We start from the raw sequence: 21,106 nt of genomic DNA, 5'->3' as shown, positions 1-21,106 counted from the left end.
GAAGAAGAAGAAGAAGAAGAAGAAGAAGAAGAAGAAGAAGAGAAGCTGGAATGCTTATTGGGAACCAATCGATGGGGCAAGGAACTTATTTCAGGAATTGAGCTTGCATGGGTTTAGATTTGAACTTAAGCTCACATTTTATTTTTTGAATAACTTGTTTCAACAAAAAAACGTAGAAGGGTATCATTGCATGAAGAGATGGTTATTGTGAATTCAGATGGTTGTCCGAGCTAAGTGCCAATTCTAAACCAATCGAAGACCTTTCCCAAGTAGGTCTCAGTTCAATTTCAACCGAGATATAATTCTTCCGTGACTCTGAAAGCATCCAACCTGCAAGAACTACATGAGGATTTTACCCAAAAATCTTTTCTAATGATTAAATTAGTTTTGGTTTTTGATTATTCTATATATATATATATATATATATATATATATATATATATATATATATTATTCATAACTTTTTTAGAGAATGCACTTGAGGAATCCTCTATGATGAACCTTGAAAACTATTACTCCTCCGTTGCACTTGGGAATTTTACTATGTTGAATCTAAAAAGATGATTACATCCATGATATCGAGGGTCGATTGAGATGTGTCGACCACACGTAGGATGTGGTATCTTATATCGATCTCCCAAGAGGTGGCTCTTCATTATTTATGCATCTACACTTGAAACAATATATATATATAGTATATTCAGGTTATTATAAGCCAAACACCATAAGTAATCTGAGGGGGTCTAGGAACAATTTACAGAAATATTTAGACATAGTGGAGCATTAGCAGCAGTAGCAGAATCTCCACCACTATACTATTATTATATGATGTTTTAGCCTTAAAATATATTATACGACCTTTCCACTGTCATCCTCGATGATAAACCCAATTCTGATTCACTGAATGAGCCATCAGTTTCAAGCATAAAATTGAAGTTAGGAGAACTCCCTGTACTGATAATAACACATGCCCAACTAAGCATTTTCACATACATGTTGTTTGAGTTTCAAACTTTCATTGCACGATAAGAAGGAAGGATGAGGCTTGTGATTGCAAAACTTGGCATCGTTTCTACTAAGCCACAGCATCGAAAGAGAGTTGGAATATGATTTAGGTTGTTGTTGGAAGAAATTAACATGTGACCTCCACAAAAAGCTACACTGGACCAGAAAATACCATTTGCGATTGAAAGCCAAAGAGGATCTGAAACTTGTCCGTCATGTTAATTTGGTGTGCATTTATTTCATTAAACTTGTCTCGTGAAACTTGTCTCGTGATGTTGTTGCATAAGGTTGTCTCGTGATTGATCTGTTGTTGCATAAGGTTGTCTCGTGATTGATCGAAACGATCGCTAATGCAAGATGTTTCGCTTCTGGAAAGCAGCAAAAGATGGGATGATTAGCCGTCGCTTGTGAATTCTTGTTCTTTGGGGTATGGTTGGGTGTACAGAGAGACCATTTTGTCTCCTTCTTTATGACTTTGACGATCACCGGCGAGATGAGATGATTTGCTCGACTCTGCTGTAATGAAAGACGTGGTCATGCTTGATCAACATGGATGGATCTTATCGTGGTATGTATTGCTCCAGTAACACAATAGGACAATCTTCTATAGTTTCCGGAAACACAACTAAGAAAGGATAGGAAAGAGATGAGAAATCTGACTGCTGAGAGATTTGAACTGTTTTGTTGCTAACAGCATAGAACTAAATAAGAAGAAGATGCAAAGAACTCAGATATCAGGAAAACTAATTTGTTAATCTTAAACATGTCAACGATCGACAAAAAGAAACATTATTATGTCACATTTGCTCCACAGCAGAAATTTTATTTTTTGGGTTTGCTTGAATGACAATAATCAGCAAGATTTCAGCAGAAACTGATTAACTATTGTCATATAAATACTAATTTACCCCCCATAAAGGCCGGCAACAATAGCTGATCCTCTCTTAGCATCATGCAAGCATTGCTGTCGATGATCTTAATGGCTGTTCACTGCTTGTAGCAAGAACCAGGGCCCAATGGAGCAGTTCTGCCAGGTCCTGCTACCGGCGCAGCAGCAACCCCCCTTTGGTTGAGCAAACATCTGAATCTAGCCAATCTTCCTGTGGCTTGCCTTGGATCCTTCGCTAGTTTGTCAAGAGGAGTCCACAACCTCTCTTTGGAAAAAACAAACCGATTGCAGAATTCCGTAGATTCACGAAAGATGATCAGAAACACTTAATTAACAATGGCGTGAATTTTGACAAACAGTTTATACAAGTATTGATCTTTATCTCTGCTTTTGATACTACACAATACATTTTTCAGATATGAGTAGCATGCATGTTGAAGAAGACAACTTGATAATATGATTCTGTCGAAGTAAGGAGACAGCAGAGGTAGTACTCGGCTGGTTTGGTGCAGGTTATTCTTGAATCTTTTATATGAAAAAATTAAGTAGAATTATTTACCTCTATATCATAAAATCTTGTATTGGCAAGTTTGATATTCTATACTACCACAGCACTTTGGATGCACAAGAAGATATCACTTGTTCTACAAACATGCAAGTTCAGATGTATAAAAGATGGTGGACTCATGCCGAGTTTGTGAATTTGTCAATGCACACATCTAGTGTCAGACCAATAAAGATATTACCATTTTGAAATGTTCAATTGATCTGTATGCGAATATGCATGGTCTGATGTTTGCTGTCTGACTGAATGACGATATTGGAACATATAGTTCGATAGCGATACAATACCATTACTTTTTAATTCTTTTTCTATTTTATTCAATTATATATATACTGGTCTTATATTGGTTGGGTAGGTTATGGAAACTGATATCTAACCGAGATTTTAATGCTTAGTTTTCGCCAGTATTACCTGCAGCAGCTGCAGCACGAGGCCAGATGGTTTGCTCGATATCAGAGGCATCAATACTTTCTCCCCACATGCACACCTCACCACCAATGACCAATTTCTGCTGCTCAGGCGTGGAGATGTTTGTAAGGGGCTCATTCATGTAGAACTTCTGCCATGGGACATCCAAGTGATCCAAGTACCACTTGTCCTGGTTGCTCACAATGCATCTCAGTCCGGCCGCCACCACCTTCTGTGCTACTCCAACACCAAGCCTGCAAGCACACAAGGAAAATTGTCTTATGACAGTGATGACACCAACACAATCGATCCGGATCGCTGTACACATAAATAAATCCAAATTTCCAACATGCATTCTGATTTTTCTTTTTTTTTCGGGTGAGGATCTGGGAGAGGAAACACATGAGGTTTTTGAATGATGTAAGATAGTGTATCATCATAACTTTTGTTTTGACTAGACAGATTGGACAGAAAAAATGGCATCAAGAGCATAATGCAATTAACATTCTATAAGAAATAATGATCTGATCTCATTGGATGATAAGTTTGTGCTGCATTAGTTTGTTCAGTTTGCCATGCTGACCAAAAGATGGATTTTGAAAAAGCAAACTGTTACTATACAAATACATAGTCAAAGTTTATAAATATGTTTATTTTGACTAATATTAGACATTTTACAACATCAACTACAAGTATGATGAATGAATGATGGATGGTCTCTGTTCCCACGTATCATCATGGTATCACTGATTACATGAGGGTTGTTAATGACCACATTTATTATCCAAAAAATCAACATTTGATGTGTGTTTTATCATTAATGATGAGAACTTATATTTGACATATTTGAAAGCATATGTATTGCTTGATACCAATTAGAACAAACATGGCAGATCAAGAAAAAATACCAGTTATGAACCACAGTTTTTGGGCTGAGTTGACTCCCAAAGTTGTTGAAAGTCTCTTCCCTGTTCATCAAGGAACACAAGTTTTAGAGCAGAAACAACCGAGGACATACAATTCATCCAGATGTAGAATTCATACCAATTGATGACTTCATATCCATGTGATAATGCTATTTTTTGTGCACGCAAAACAAAATACTTGTAGCCCTGAGATTCATTCATGCCATGTTTATTCAACCTGTAAAAGAAATTACATAATGTTGAAAGATAATCTAAAGTTTATCTGAGTTAGTATTAAAAGGTGTTATCTAGAGTCATACTAAATTCTTTGTATTTGAGTAAGATCTTCGTATATGAGTTATGACTTTGTAAGCTAGATTAGGAGAAGAGTGATGGATAAACCTCTATGAATCATACAAGTTCACCAAAATTCTTTGCAATTTTCAGACAGATACACCTTTTTTTTATGCTTGTCAGACAACCAAAGTTACCGAAGGATTAAGGAACAAGAGATGAAATATAATTGAAAGTTATTGGAGGAATGCAAATTTATAAGAGAAACAGAATCTAATGATTTTTTGAATAGAGTGAAACTGAGGTTACATTTTTTATAATAGGACTCAAAAATAGTCCGATGCTATTTAAAAATATTGTAATTCAAGTATCCAATTTTTTAATTAAAACTTAGAAAGAAATTTTCTAATAATTTACAAGTGATTTTTGGCCTAAGTGATTGTAAATTCTTTTCAAATTAGTCGAAACTAAAAAATTGACACAAATGTTTTAAGGACTAAAATCAGTGAAAATATCGATTTTGAAAGTTGAAAATATCTATTTTAAAAGTTTGAAATAGAAAAAGTGATTGTTCAAGCCTTTATAAAATGGTTTTAAGGTTTTATTAAATCCTGGATCGTTTTGAAATAGTTGACTGAATTGGCATTATTTTTTAATGAAGAAATATTGTTTGTAAATGAGAACAAAAAACAATGTAACTCAACTCCTTTGGAAAACATACGACGATAATATTCACTAGTTTTTGGCCTAAAGTAATTGTAAATTCACTTTAAATATCAAAATTGAAAAAAGGTACAAATTGAGCTTTTCAAAGGTTTAAAAAATTAATAACCATATGTTTTAAAAAATTATTACATTAAACAATGTATAAGACACTCAAACATGTAGTCGAACCTTACATCAATTAATATTGCAACAATGCACTAACCATTAGTTTGTCTCAACAATGACATGAAAATTCTTATTTTAAAAGATTAAAAATGAAAAATGATCATTTGGGTCTTATATATTATTTCCAAGGTTTTGTGAAATTTTGGATATTTCTAAAATAGTTAGACCTAAATTACACTATTTTTGAATAAAAACCTAAAAATTTGAAAACAGTGTAACTTTGTCTCCAAAAAAAATTATTTCAAAACTTTAGAAAACGTTCTTTAATAACATATAAGTGATTTTTAGTACAAAATAGTTGTAAATTCATGTTGTATTGGTCAAAATCGAAAAAATTGACTCTTGGCCCTTTTAGAAGCTTAAAAATATGTGAAATGCTTATTTGATGATTTAGGCCTTTGTAAATAGTTTTTTATGTTTTTAAAAATTAGAAAATAAAAAAGAGTTAGACCTGACTTTTACTCTTTTTGAATGAGGTTATCCTATATTTAAATAGGACTAAAAAACAGTGTGACCATATTTAAAAATAGTTGATCTAAAAAAATAATTTTCTCTTAAAAATTTAAAAAATACTTGTATACTAATAATCGTGGTCTTGAGTTTCTGTTGAGGTCTATCCAGTAGTAGTGGTACTCAAATTAGATCAAATAAAAGTATGATGAACTTTATTTGGAATCGGACTTTAATGAACTGCTTTAATGGTTAAAATAAATATTCATACCTATTTTAAAGGCTTTTTGGATGGGGTTAAATTGTTTTCTAGTCTTCATAGTCTTTTTGAATGACATTAAATGCTTTTTTTTAAATAGGATTAAAAACAATGCAACCCTAGATTTAAAAAATGTAACTCGAGTCTCCAAAATTTTATTTTTATTATTTTATAAAAACTTTTTCAATAAAATTTAAGTGATTTTATACCCAACATAGTTTAAATTTACTTCAAATTTTATAAAAATAAAAAATGACATAAATTCAATCATTTAAGGGTTGAAATAGGTGAAAATGCCTATTTGAATGACTTAGAAATAGGAAAAAAAATACATATAGGCCTTTGTAAGTCATTTAAAAGGAATTCTAAAATTTCATAAAATATAGAAATAGTGAGATCTGAGTTATAAAATTTTTGAATTGAGTCGCACTATTTTTGAACTCGATAATAAAAACAATGCAATCATATTCAAAAATAATATAAGCAAGGACTTCAAAATTATTTTCTCAAAACTTTAAAAATATTCTTTGATGATATTCATTTTTTGTGACCAAAAGTGGTTATTAATTCACATTAAATTGGACAAAATTTTAAAATGAGATAAATTCAATATTTTAAGGCTAAAAATATTGGAAACATCCATTTTAAAAGCTTAAGAACCAAAAGTGGCCATTTAGACCTTCCTACATTATTTCCATAGTTTCCTAAAACTTCAAAAAAAAGAAAAGAAAACTAGCACCTAAGTTATGTTATTTTTTAATGGGATTATACTATTTTTAATAAAATTAAAAATTGTGTAATTTTGTCCAAAAAGAGGTCATTTGGGCCTTTGTATATCATTTCTAAGGATTTCTGAGATTTTAATAATTTTTTTTAAAATGTGATATCTGAGTTATATTTATTTAAAGTGAGATTACACCATTTTTTTAATAGGACTAAAAAAATAATGTGACCTTGTTCATTTTAAAACAACATAAGATAGGTCTCCAAAAAATTTTCTCTCAACTTCGAAAAATCTTCTCTAACAATATTTATATTTTTTTTTGCTCAAAGTGGTTATAAATTCATGTTGAATTAGCCAAAATTAAATAAATACACAAATTAAACCTTTTAAGGATCGAAATCAGTGAAAATACCAATGTTAAAGACTTATCTTAATTACACTTTATTTATTAGGATTATACTATTTTAGAATAGGTTTCCAAAAACAATATACCTTGTTTGAAAACTATGTAACTAAAAAAACATTCTCTAATAATATACAAGTGGTTTTGGGGTAAAGTGGTTGTAAATTCATCATAAATTGGCCAAATTTATAAAATTAACACAGATTCATCATTTTAAGGGTAAAAAATAGAAAAAATCATTCTGTGTAAGTCATTTCCAAAGTATCTTGGAAATTTGATAGTTTTTGAGAAAAGTGGATCATGAGTTATTCTTTTTTAATAAGATTATACTGTTTTTAATATGACTCCAGAAATAATATAACTCTTAGTCTCGAAAATAATTTTTTAGTAGAACTTCAGAAAAATAATATTTAACTGGTTTTTTAGATCAAGGTGGTTGTAAATTCACCTTAAACTAGGTTAATTTAGATAATGACAAATTCAATCTTTTAAGGGCTTTAATCAGTGAAAATACCTATTTTAAAGACTAAAATTAGAAACATAGGTATTTGTGCTTATAATTTTTTTAAATTTCCTAAAAAAAAATTAATGGGGTTAAATTTTCTTTAATAGGAACCTAAAGATAGTATAATCTCATTCAAAAATAGTATGATCCAGGTTTTAAAAGGATAAAAATTCAGAAAACCTTTTAAGATAATATTCAAGTGATTTTTTGGCCGAAGTAGTTGTAAATTTAACTTAAATTTGATAAAATTAGATAAACAAAACAAATTCAAAATTTAAAGGAATCAAATTATGAAAACACCTATTTTGATACCTTAAGAAAACGACGATCATTTAGAACTATGTTTGTCATTTCAAAGTTATTCTAAATATTTGATAATTTTTAGAAAAAGTGAAACCTAAGTTTCCTTTTTTTTTTTTTTCAAACTTCAAAAACCCTTCTCTCATGATATTTAATAAGTTTTTGTTCCAAAACAATTATAAATTCACTGAGTAAGAAAATTTGCTTAAGCATAATCATCAACTTGTTCCTCAAGAGAGGTGGGCAAAGCTGATACGAAATTTGAATGGAAATTAAAGGCTGAAAATGTACTATAAAATTTAAGTCCCAAAGACATGGGCATTCTAATGAATGTAGATAAACAATGAAGTTGTCTTCATAAAAACTATTAGAGGTAGAAGAAACTATGATCTATGTCATGAATAAATTCTATAAAGGTGGAAATTTACATTTGTAAGGATACATACCATTCAATTATATGAGGAGTGTTGGTCCAGCAGCCTGAAATCCACAACAAAAGCGGTATATTATGCAAAAAAAAAGAAACACTTGCATACTTAAAAATATTAAATTAAATTAAAGTTAAAAATATCACCTGGTGTGGCTTGGTATGAGCGGTATTTACCAATTCCATAACCTACTAGCACGTGGACCAGAGTAAACCGGATGGTATGTGTGGTACATGGCTTGCACCACCCAATATAGCTGGCATAGGATGACACTAACCTTTTTTTATTTTTCAGATCTTTTTTTGAAACTCGATATGTCTCGGTCCAGTAACCAAAATTAAAACCTTGATTTGAAGTATCTAAACTTCTAAAACAAATGTTTCTTAAAGCCATCTTTTGCTATTTGTATGAGACATCAAATGAAACATGAATGGTAGAAAAAGAAAGACCAATAGGAAAACATGAAAAGTGACTTTGTAAAGATCAAATGTCAAGAAATGACCCAAAAAGAAAGTTAAATCAGTGAAGTAGTATTTGATAGTTTCCGTTGTCTCTAGAAGTTTCAAGTTTGCCCACCACTGACCATGATGACTAAAAAGAACATGTTGAGGCATAAACAAATGAGGTGCTATTACAATTAACAGGAAATGTATGAGCTTACTTGTGTTAACTTCATCACCGCCCAAATGGACAAACCTGAACTTGAAAACCTTAGTGAAATCTGAAACATTAATCAGGAATTAGTCATTCATCTAACAACCATCATGAAAGATAATCTAACTTGCTTTTCTAAACTAAAAATAACATGAACTTTGAGAATAAATTCTTAGAAAAGAAGTCACATCAAAAGTATCTATTCACTGTATTGTATTCATCCAATATTATCAATTGCAGATATGATCAAACTCTGCCGTTAATCTTGTAGAAAGTTCTGGCTTTATTTGTCAGGTGCCTCTGGGAACCTGATTATTATGTGTGGCTAGTCTTGTTAACATCTAAATCACTGAAACCGTATTGTATTAGATGCAAACAGCAAGAAGAAGAAAATTTACCAGAAAGAATTCCATCAATTACTTTGAATGTGAACTCTTTACTGACATCAAGTGGTTCTTGGCATTCAGCTGAGGGCCACAAATCAGGATAGCCCACACCCCTACAAAAGATAATTTATAGAGTTTTATCTGGGTTGTGTAATCACTCCCAATTCACAGAGAAAAATCAAATAAATTGAAAAAGAATATTGCATTGCAGAAAAGAAGACATCTTTGGAGATGCAGGCTATGATCACCAAGAGCAGTATGAGTTAATATAATAACAACATGATTTCTTTTAGTTAAAAATTCAAGAATTTTTAAATCCATACAACAAAATAAGAGCTAAAAGGCCTTTGGACTTTATCTACCATGAGAGAGCATGGCCGGGCACATCAATCTCAGCCAACACGTTTACTCCCCTTCTTTCTGCATACCTGAAAATATTCATGTTTAGAAGTACAAAAAGATTCAGTCATGAAGAAACTAAGAAGCACCATAAAACTCATACTGATATATAAATTACAGGTATACACATATGAACCATTTAAAAACATACACAAGTGCAGATGATAATTTATGCATGTGAGGCATCAGACAGGAGCTTTTGTCCAAATTCTTGTCACCAGAATGTATATTCTTGGGGGTTTGTTCAATGTTCATCAGAGCAGAGGGTCATATGTGCCACTAATATATGTGCATGACCACAGAGAAGAAGTAGGCCTGCTTAGCATGTAATTAAAACTTAAGTATATTTTAAGAAGTCTGATCATATGTGCCACTGATAAATGTGCATGAGGGGATGATGCAGAGACACTGACAACAGTAGTGTGATGGAGATTATATGGGTCATACATTGCAAGAAAAAATATTTCAACTGATGAAAGGAAACTAGACATCACATAAGAAAAAATAATTACTTTCTTCTTAGTTCAGATGTCTGTTACACTCAAATATATCTGTATGCAAACTTTTTGTCCATAAAAATCATATGCTTGTAATGATCTAGGTATAACCCTAGCATATTCACCATCTCTTGTTGAGAGCTAGGTACAGATGGCTGGTAAATGATCAGAGCTAGGCCAGTGTGACGATCTCCAAGAACAAACATATCACAATCTTGAAAAGGATGCTTAAGTAGCCATTCATTGCTTACTGTACGATTTCAAGAGCATCAGCCTTAGTATATCGCTCAGAGTAGGAGTATGCACCAGCCCACAGTCTTGGATATGATGGTATCTCCAAGGGGAAGGATTGCTTATCCACGATATGCCAGTGAAGCACATTCTGTATGACAGTAAGCTAGAATTGATGAAACAAACACATAAAAGAGACAAAAGATACTGAGAATTTGAAATCATTATTAAAGAGACATGACACAATCTATACTATGAAAATTTGAGGATGAGCTGCAACGCAGATAGAAGGATTATAAAAGGAAAGTGTATGATAAAAGGATGAAAAGATGAACATACCAACTTACTATAGGCCATTGAATCTATAACACCTTTTATTATTGGGAGGGGTAGGTAATGTCGTGATGTATCTGCATCATAGACAGTCGCAAGTAGTGACCAATCTTTTTTGCTCATGCATGAAGATTATCATGAACAATCATATTGAGGTAAGAAAATTTCAATAAAGTCATGAAGTTCTCAATTGTTAACTATTTATCAGATTTTGTTTAAGATAGCTAATAGGATATTATATACAAGGCCGCGATGTCTGCAACATACACAGTAATAGGTTGTAACAGATACTTTTTCACTCATGCATGAAGACTATCATGAATCATCACATGGAGTTAGGAAAATTTCCATAAAGTTATTAATTTCTCCATTGTTAGATAATTATCAGAAATTGTCAAAAATAGCAAAGAGAATATCATACACAAATAACAAATAGTAGATTTAAAAGTTTTTAATGCAAGCTTAGTTCATTTATGTGTATGCAACTTGGTTATAAGAAGCCTATGTACACACTTCTGTATCCTTTCAGGTTGATCTAAAAATTTACACTAAAAAAGAAAATCTATAAGGAATAGTATTTACCAATAAGAAGTCCCCGATATGGGAATCTTGGTTGATCTAAAATATACCAAGGAGCCAACTGTAATTCAACAATTCTCTTATAGATATTAAAATGACACAGTTGGCTGAAAGTCTGCAAAATCAAACAAAATCAAATTGTTGGTTAGATCTACTACAGTATATTTTACAAATGAAATCCATTTTCGTAATGCCTAACTTACCTGCAAAGCATGAAGTGCTCCGTAAACAGTTTGTGCCTGCAAAAGTTATGATGGCGAATTGATTAAGAATAATAATTAACTGAGATGAGAAATCTTTTTGCATTAGATTATGACAACATGGTTGATTGGCATTTATTTAGAACTATAAAAGAACCAAATGAGGAAATGAACAACAAATCCCTTTGTGGCATCCTTGTAAGCTTATAAGTGCATCATCTTATGACTCCCCTCCTCTTTCAGACCAATGTTTTGTCATGAAATTGGCCAATCCTGATCTTGATCAGCAGAAACAGAGGCATTTTTCCTTATTGAAGTGCATTTCAGTAGAGGATTTTAATATTTCAATTGCCAATCCTTAGCTAATATGTACATTTTGTAGATATCTGTAACTAAAAGATTACCAATCCCATTGAAACTTGATAAATGCAGAAAAGACTCCACTGAGACCAAAATCAAAAGCGAAACAACTAAAATTCTTGTGTCAGACCTACTAATTTCTGTTAAATTTTGCAACCAGACCAATTTGTCCAGAAGATGATCTCTATTTTCTTGTTATGCTCGACAAATTTATTATGGACTAAAATAAATTTCCCACAGTGACAAAACAGAATTTAAGTGTAGTTCAGAGGACAAAATGGAATTTAAGAAGAACCAAACAAAATTCCAGATAACTATGCTAAAAACTAACTCAAATTTTCATGAAAATTGGAATATGCACTTCTGAACATATGATGTTCCTGGAAAACACATGGATTGTTTGGACTCTTTGGTGACAATTTCAAGAAGTTATTGCTTCATCTACCTCAATACGTGCATACACATGTTTCCCAGCAGCAGGAACATCCAGTTTATAGGACTCATTGATCCCAAAATTCAGCTGCAAAATAAAAAAAACTGTATCAGTAGACCATCAAAGTAATGCCTCTACAGGATTTACATTTTACTCAAGAAATCTATGTTCCAATCAAACATATGAAGATATACTAATTATATCAAGAATGAATTTTGGCAGCATTTCACAAGTTTTTTGCATACATTAAATTGTCACTACTTCACATATATGTACTAATCAGGTAAGGATAATAATATAAAGAGTCATAATTCATGTAATTCGAAACACACAACAACAACAACAACAACAATATCTGACTAATCGAAAACTAATCATGATAATCTAGCAATTATTTTCTCCAAATTTATGGCGACAATAAATAGTCTCCCCAAAGATGGTCAATCGATTAAGTAAAGGCCAAATTATGGACAATGAAGAACAAATACCTGATCTTGAGGTGACAAGATCACCACATTTAAGCCAGCAAGCACCGAAGAGGTTGGCGTGCGGCCATCAACGATATGATTCACTTCAACCACATCAATCATCCTGTCAAATGCTTCCTTCAGCAGCTCGGAACCGTCTCCATACTTGCTTCCCTGCGTCGACAGCACGAAATCCTTGCTCAAGAACAGCATCTGCGAGCCATGGCTCGCCGACTTGGGCATCGGCCAGATGTTAACGCCGTCATGCTCTCCACCAAATGCCAACACGAACAAGCAAGCAAGCAACCCAACGCAGAGGAGGACTTCTCGAGCCCAGCTTCCAACCGCCAGCGGCATTATGAGAAGAAAGGAGCGATTTTTATAGCACTCCGAGCAATGCAGATGGCCAGGACGCAAAGAGGTGGAACCAAGATCTGGTTTCGATGCAAGAAACTGATAGTTTCAGAAATGCAAGGAAAAGAGCGCCATTCTGAGAAAAAGAACAATAACAAGTACAAGAACAACCTGAAGCTGATAGCTTTGCTGTTCCAGCAGCAGGGATATTATGAAGGGATTGAGCGAAGAGACCAGGGGAAGGGAGGAGATGCAGAGACAAGAAGGTGTTAACGAAGGAAAGGAATCTCTTTAATAAGGGATGGAGACAAAAACGCACAATTAAGATGTGAATATAAAAAAGGATAAAGTTGCAGATATCAGAGAGAGAGAGAGGAGTCGAGGGGCAGTTCTGGGATGGCAGAGCTTCTTGCTCGTGGATCTCTGCGTGGGCAATGCAGTAGTGATGGTTGTGTTGGATGCTTCTTTCACTTCCTTGGATTGGTGGCCAGGCAGAATGCGTGAGAGAGAGAGAGAGAGAGAGAGAGAGAGAGAGCGAGAGCAGATTTACCTGCTCGTCTGCCACAGCACAGTCACGCCTTTTTACTGTCATGCCTTATTTAGCCGACATATATAACACCAAATCTCTTTTTTTTTATCAAGTTATAAATACTTATATAATATACACACAAATACACATGCAATACATATATATTTAGAGACAATATAATTCTGCTAAAACCTAGAGACAATATAATTAATTTAATAGACGAAATAATATGGAGTTTAGTGTTTTTCTTTATCTTTTATATTTTTTCCATTATGATTTTGATATAATTATTTTAAAAAATAGAGTTTCAAGTAATTATTTAAACATATATATTTAGAGGCATCACTACCCCAATACAAAAAAATAACATACAAATATTTTTATGATACCCACAATTACACACATAATATATACATATATATACATGTATGTAGATACAAAATGGGAATAAAAAATAATTTTTCCGAAACTGAAATTAGATTGCATTCATATTTTGTCTAAACTAGGATGAAAATTGTTGATCATTAGAAGACAAGATAATGTGGATTTTAATTTTTTTCATGATATTTGTTTTTTTTTCCCATTAAAATATTGATTTAATTATTTTAGAAACGTCAGTTCAAGTATTTATTTTATGTTTTTGAAAACATATAAGCACATATAGAGGCAATTCTATTTATCATATGGTATACATACATATATTTAAATATATATCTACTACCCCAAATACTAAAAAGAAAATAACATATAAAAATACTTTTGCTGCTCCAAAATCTTATGTACTACTTAATATAACCCTCCAAATTTTACATCTTATATATATCTCTTCAAATATTTGAATCTTTCATATATGTCACTCCCAATGGTACCTATCCAATAAACTCATGCTAATTCAGTATTGGTCATTGTTACTAATGAGTTTAACAAATATTAAAATACCTAAAACACCCTTTAAATACTTCATTATAAACTTGAATTTAAAGTAGTAAGTAAAAAACTTACTAATTTGTAGGAGTATATCTCCTGAAGGTATTAATGTCACTTGGATCTTCAACTAAATAAATTGATTATAATAAGTTTTTATTAGTTTTCAAGTTCTTTAGACATAAATATATATATATATATTTATTTGTATATATATATATATATATATATATATATATATATATATATATATATTTGTTTGTTTTTATATGCTTTGTGGTAATTGAAGATGATGATTTCTTACCTAACAAGTTGTCCCAATTATTAGTAAATCATTAAAAAATTTGATTACCTTTATGCCCAAAGAAAAGAAACATTAAGATAATGCATGATACTTTATTTTAAGAAAGGGAATGGGAAAGATCATAATTAAGTCTGAGAGGGACACTTTACTATGTGATGATTTGGGTTGCCACAGCACAGCTCTCTCTCCCCCCCTCTCTCTCTCTCTCTCTCTCTCTTGAGGAAAGGACTTGTGGGGCTTGACTGCATGCAAAAGAATGGGTAGTGATGAATCAGTCATCCTTTCTATAATTATATAATTCATTGGATTTTAGGCAATTATTAGTTTGATGGATAGGTTGGACCACTTATATGAATCACACACTCTGCATGAGAGGCCAAACAATGCATCAAACAGTTGAAGAATTGGCAAGGGTAAATTAGTCACTTTATTTTACTATATCACTTTGGTAAAATGCCATCTGGAATATTAGGTTTTGGTATTTATTAGATTGGAACAAAAGTAGGACCAATAACACAAAACATATAATTTGTGAGATGGGTCAAGATAATATTTTTAAAATCGGACCGATCAGTAAATCAATTTTCGACCCGACCAACATAATCGAATTATAAAATATAAAAAAATTGATAAAAGATATATCAAATATATGTAAAAGTGCTAATATTATTTTTAGATCTTAAATCCTTTGTAATTATCATAATAAAAATATTCAATATAAAATTTATATTTTTAGATCTTTTCTTATTGTTGAACTCCTTGTAAAAAAAAAAAAAGGACCCTAGTTGAATTATTTTGTTAAAATAAAAAAAATGATTATTTTTGCTACTTTTTTATGTGTTTATCCTATTGCCAACTATGTGTGTCCTCAATAGAACTTTTTGAAGGCATAGGCCACTTCTTGAAAAGGTTTAACTTCAGAAGTGCTGCACATCATGCTCATATCATAATCAAGTTAGAAACCCTAGAAGGAGGAACTCCCTACCCCAAGTTGCTGATAAGAAGAAGTTGGTCCCATTCCTTTGTTTTAGGTTTCATACCATGTATGAGCTCATATTAACTTTTTTTCACCGATGCCCACATAATTACTCCTAATTAATTTTTCTTTTTTCAAGTGATGTGATCTCTGAGAGGCTTACAATAGACAGATCAACCTAAAAAAGCACGATTTTTTTGCTAATTATAAGCTAATATAATAGCCTCTCTTTTTTTTTTTTTTTGGCTGAGGATTGAGATAGGAAGACAAAAGAGTTTAGTAGCAGCATGTGGCATGTCCTGGGAAACTGATGAACCCAGCCCCACATAGCATCTCCATGGCTGGCTGTGGCTGTTGCATCCTCCTTTTCCTGCTCCTTTTTGACTCAATTATTTCCATACCTTTACTCCAAAAACCATGTGTAGTAGTACAACACCATACAAATTTAATGTCTCAGTGAAACGTAATTAATTAGCCATTTCACCATCTCAGTGTACCTCAATGCTTGTTATTGCTTGAGCATCTTCTTCCTCGTTGCTATAGAATTAGTTTTCAGCCTGTTCTGTGCTTCAGCTTCTTTCTTCCACAGTTGGCAGTAACAATTTGAAGTCACATGTTAAATCTCATCGATGCTGATTCCAAAGATAAACTGGTGACCTTTTCTAATGAGATATAAATGTACATGGATGAGACATATTTCCATGCAAATTCCTCTAAAAATATTATATAGTAGTGTGATTCCATCTTTAAACATAGAAGATGAACACCCATCACATTCTATGGAGGATACCCTTTACCCACTAGGATTGACATCTTGAGCTCAAGGCAACTTCAGTAGATCATTCATGTCCTACAAGTTGCAGTGCCCTTCGAGATTGCTCCTCAATCATTTCATCTGGTGGAATGTGGCCAATACAAGCCGTGTCATATATCTATATATATATACGAACTGTAACCGAGGATTATGAATAGCTCTTTTAGTGCAGAAACTGAAGTGTAAAGCATATCCATCCTAAAGGGCATACATCTTCTTGTATTCACTATTTAGTATCTCTGAGTCCGAACCGACTGAAATAGACCACGAGCGGGACCTGCTCCCTGAGTTCCTTCTTATGTTCCTCATATTCTTTTCTTCTATTCGGTGAACAATTATGCAGTAGCACATTGATCCTAAGGTGGTCAGCATGATTGTGGCACCTATAGCCATGGTTGACCAAGCCAGCCACAAGTCGTGGTGGCCTACCACAATGTATGTCAGGGAAATGAAGGCCACTGATATGAAGAGGCAAGCCAGCCACATCAACTTGTTCATCACAAAGACCATCCTCCTCTTGGCCTTCTGCTCGACGACTATCAAGGAAGTTTGGACGACCACCACTGCTAATGAGATGAATAGAGCCAAAGAATCGAAAACCAAAAAGATGATGAATGCTGCATTTTTCGCGATATAGGCTTGTCCAAGAGTAAATCCATCTTCAACGTCCGGAACAAACTGGCCGGGCAATTGGAATATGGCCGCAAAGGCCACCGTGGCGATGAGAACCGCAACCACAGTGTTGGAATTGATGGCGTTATTGAGACCTCCCAGGTGGAGCTTTTGGAGCCTCTTCTTGATCTTCTGGACCTTCATTTCGGTTTGATGCGTTTGTCTGAGCTGGGACTGAACATCATGTTTTATGTCACTGACAGTTTGCTTCAGTTGCTTAGCAGCAGTCATTGTATTTGCAGGTTCTTTTGCAACAACTGCACCAAATTCTCTTAGAATGGCAGCAATCTCTTCATTTTCACATTTCTCCGCAATGCTGAGGGCTGTTTCACCTGCTCTATTCACTGCATTGATGTCGATTCCTTCAACTGATATCAAAGCCTGTACAATCTGCAGTACCATAAAGCAGATTTTTTACTCGTTGCTAGCAAATTGACATGAATTACATAGATGATAAGGCAGTCCAGCACATGAGTGTCCTAACACTGCAGATTCTAGAATGAAATATACAATGGTTTCAAGATAAATATTAAAGGTCAACAGTCAAGAAGATTATACCAAAGCATGTTGCGCTTCGGGCAATTGATCTCTCTTGAAGACAGCAAGTACTCCATGTGTGCTAAAGAATAAATAATAATATAAGTACTGCCTATATAAACATCTCTCTTAGCTTTTCAGTATGACCGCTAAGGTAAATTTACTAGCAACATATTACAGACAGGTGGTGCCAAACAGTAGTTCACAAATAACTTTCAATAAACAACCAGATATCATGACCCGACCTGATTAGTCCCCTGGCATAGTGACTCAATAGACTGAGCCTATAACCAGATAACCCGAAATGCTTAAGCCTACATTGTTAATACTGAACACATCTAGTTTTATATATCGTCAAAATCCTCCTAATTCCAATTTGGGACAAATAGATTGTCACAGTAATTTCTTGTTAGAAAGGTCACTTAAGGGATAACATAAGAGTCATCGGTGATCAAGCAAGCAAAAGGATAATTAAAACAAATCAGGCATGCGTAGCTACCTTAGACCAAACAAACTCACATCTGCAAACAATGAGATCTAGCACTTCAATCTTAAAAGTTGACGGAACAGAAGGGTATGCCATAGATGGCAGAAGACAAAAACACAGAAAAACAAACATGCAACCTGTAGGGCTTGCAAACAGCTAATACCAAATTAAATTTTAAGATATAGTAACTTGCCTTTGGATTGCCCTTCCTTGTAGCAATATGCAATGGTTTATTCCCTTTATTATCTTCTAAATTGATTATTGATGGATCAGGCTTCAGCAACTCCATCACCATCTCAACATTTTGGCCCTTCACAGCCATGTGAAATGCTGTCTGTCCCTTCTTATCAGTCCTTAAACCAATGCGAGGATCCTTATCTAATAGAGATTTCACCACGTTCACATGACCCATTCTTGCTGCTGAATGTAAGACGGTCTTTCCATTATTCCTTGCAATCTTAGCAAGGCTTGCATCAGTTTCTAGCAGTAGATTGACGACATCAACATGACCTTGAGTTGCAGCAGTGTCCAAGGCTGTTGAATTCAATGAATTTGTCGTCATGGCCAGTGCAGGGAAAGAATGGAAGAGTTCCTTCAACACTTCTGCATATCCAAAGATACAAGCAAAGACAGATTAATTATCCAACAATCAAATCATATAAGGAACTCAATAAGAATAGTTTCAACAAGTGATCAGATAGGAAGTGGAACAAACAAATAGATTTATTATTGTGAGGAAAATCCATGGGATTTATTGAAGACAAAGTTACACTATTCTTAGGAAGCAAAAATATTATATAGTGAAGAACGATTATTATCCTTGGGTCACCAAAGCTGCCGAATATTCGATCAAACTATTACATCTTTCCTATATGTGGCTGTTTAGCATCTTCGTAAATTACCAAAAATAAGCAGAATTTGAGCAAAGGCTGTTTAAAGTAAATGCCAGAAAGAAAAATCCAGATAACTAACAGGGCAAAAAGTGTCAATTGTCTATGTAACTTTGAAAACCTTTACCAACTCTATGAATTCATCCTTTTAGGTTTCAAAAGTTAAACGATGTGATTGATAAAAGGAATCAGGAGATCCTGACATCAGATAGAGGAAAGGAAAAAGTCTACATTATTTTATCATCAAACATCTTCAATGCGACAACCTAGAAATCATCACATTATTTCACTAATCTTCACATCCAACATGAGTCTCATGGTTGCGGTGACACCAATAGACTAGCCAACAGTAATCAAAACAACAAAATTCTTCTTTCAAAGTACAAGGAATAATAACACCATATCAACCACAATAAAGTAAACAATTGATGTCATCTATGGGTAGTTGTTTCATAAGGTATGTACTTATCTATTCATCTACCATCGTTGATATTTTACACCCATGGAATAACAAAAAAAGGTTGTGATCGGGATTAATGGCTTACCAAGATGGCCCTGCTTAGCGGCAATATGAAATGAATCATAGTTGTTATTGGCCTTGATGCCAGCTGATTGAATGTCTGAAACCTTTAATATCTCCCGAACGGCCTCCACATAACCCTTTTCTGCAGCAATATACAACGCCGTCTCCCCATCCTGATTCTGCTTGAAAAGCAAATCTTTCAACTGGGTCTCACTGCACTCCGAGAGTATCTTGTGTACACGCACTGCATTGCCAGCCCTAGCAGCAAGATGGAGCTCCAAATCCCCACGCTTGCCAGGGCTCTCCTTGTTCTTCCTTTCTTTGAAACTTTGCTGTCTATCTCCCAATCGAAAACTCCTTTGTTTGTCCATCCGAAAGCTCTTCTGTTTCTCCATCACCCCGAGCCGAAAGCTCTGCAATTTCTCCAAGGCTCCAATTCGAAGGCTCGACTGCTTCTCCATCTCCAAAGCCAAAAGGATTCTGCAGAAAAGAGTTTTCCTTGCTCCGCCCCACCCCCCTTCTTCTATCTCACAACCAAGAACATCACAGACGAAAAACTGTGGCCACAAAATCTAGCTTGGCAAATGATTCTTCTTTCCTCTCAAGAATCCAAATCAGATGTCAGAACAAGAAGAAATCTCACCAATCACTCAGCTCAAACTTCGGTTACCAGAAATCTACAAATTCACCTCAGACCTCAGCTATCATCACATCAGATGTCCTGAAACAGGGCTCGGATCAATCGCTTACACACATCTCCCAATCATGAAAGAGGAAAACCCTATTATCCCGCATCACAAGCCCCAAACCAAACAAAAATACCTCCTTTCTTCCGTCCCACACCCAAAACACCCAGAATAAAGCTAGAAATCCAACCCTTATCAGATTTCTAGCAGAAAAATCACGCTCACTTCCTTCTGGCGACCAGAAATTTCACCATAGTAGCTGAGAAGAAGACTCAGAGTGGACAACCAAGAACCCTTCTTTTTCGCTTTACCCTCCTCCTTTTCACCTTCGTGCTTCCAGGACAGAACCTAAAGCAGCTAAAGAAGCACCGAGACGCCTGCCCATCGATCATTCACCCTTGTGTTCAACGAGCAAAACGATTGCTTGACGCGTAGCAATGGTGCGCGTTGGCCTCAGCGTTCGTGCCACCACTTCGCCAAACCAGAATTTGGTTGGCCCGGGCCTGTAGGTTGAAAGAGAGTGGGAATGATGGCGGCTATTGCCATCAACATCAAACAAGGGGAGGGGGGGGCACACTTGCAGGCGCAAGACTCCAAAGCAAAACCAGTGACAGATAAGATTCCGGCGAGAGCAAGGAAAGGTGGCCACTGCAGTCTGAAGGCCAACAGAGTTTACTGCTTTAATATTAGTGTGTGTGTGTGTGTGTGTATCTTTGTAAATATCTTTTTTTTTGGTTTTTTTCTTTATGTTTCTCACTGTGAGTAATTTAAGTATATTTATGGAGAGATAAATACTTTTTAGGGCCCATTTAATCAGATATGCACTCAAATATACGTAGATGTAA

The 21,106-nt window shown here is 34.2% G+C and overlaps 2 protein-coding genes across 2 annotated transcripts; both read right to left on the bottom strand.

Moving 5' to 3' along the window:
- Window positions 1–1,737: 1,737 nt before the first annotated feature.
- Window positions 1,738–13,387, bottom strand: LOC103971126 (beta-hexosaminidase 3-like). Its single transcript, XM_065111135.1, has 15 exons — window positions 13,091–13,387; window positions 12,587–12,999; window positions 12,111–12,185; window positions 11,309–11,344; window positions 11,109–11,220; window positions 10,533–10,603; window positions 10,214–10,344; window positions 9,429–9,494; window positions 9,079–9,179; window positions 8,688–8,747; window positions 8,045–8,078; window positions 3,912–4,010; window positions 3,776–3,835; window positions 2,871–3,121; window positions 1,738–2,159 (listed from the first exon to the last, which is right to left on the bottom strand). The coding sequence occupies exons 2-15, from the start codon at window positions 12,920–12,922 to the stop codon at window positions 1,993–1,995; spliced, it is 1,599 nt and encodes a 532-aa protein (XP_064967207.1). The 5' UTR covers window positions 12,923–12,999; window positions 13,091–13,387; the 3' UTR covers window positions 1,738–1,992.
- A 2,874-nt stretch (window positions 13,388–16,261) lies between these two features.
- LOC135614108 (ankyrin repeat-containing protein At5g02620-like) lies at window positions 16,262–20,819 on the bottom strand. The gene is made up of 3 exons (XM_065111134.1): window positions 19,598–20,819; window positions 18,356–18,765; window positions 16,262–17,528 (listed from the first exon to the last, which is right to left on the bottom strand). The coding sequence occupies exons 1-3, from the start codon at window positions 20,034–20,036 to the stop codon at window positions 16,665–16,667; spliced, it is 1,713 nt and encodes a 570-aa protein (XP_064967206.1). The 5' UTR covers window positions 20,037–20,819; the 3' UTR covers window positions 16,262–16,664.
- Window positions 20,820–21,106: the final 287 nt, after the last annotated feature.

The sequence above is a fragment of the Musa acuminata genome, chromosome BXJ2-6 (assembly GCF_036884655.1).
Source record: "Musa acuminata AAA Group cultivar baxijiao chromosome BXJ2-6, Cavendish_Baxijiao_AAA, whole genome shotgun sequence".
NCBI classification, from domain to species: Eukaryota; Viridiplantae; Streptophyta; class Magnoliopsida; order Zingiberales; family Musaceae; genus Musa; species Musa acuminata.
Note: the sequence above shows the minus strand (reverse complement) of the source record. Positions and strands in the feature narration are given on the sequence as shown.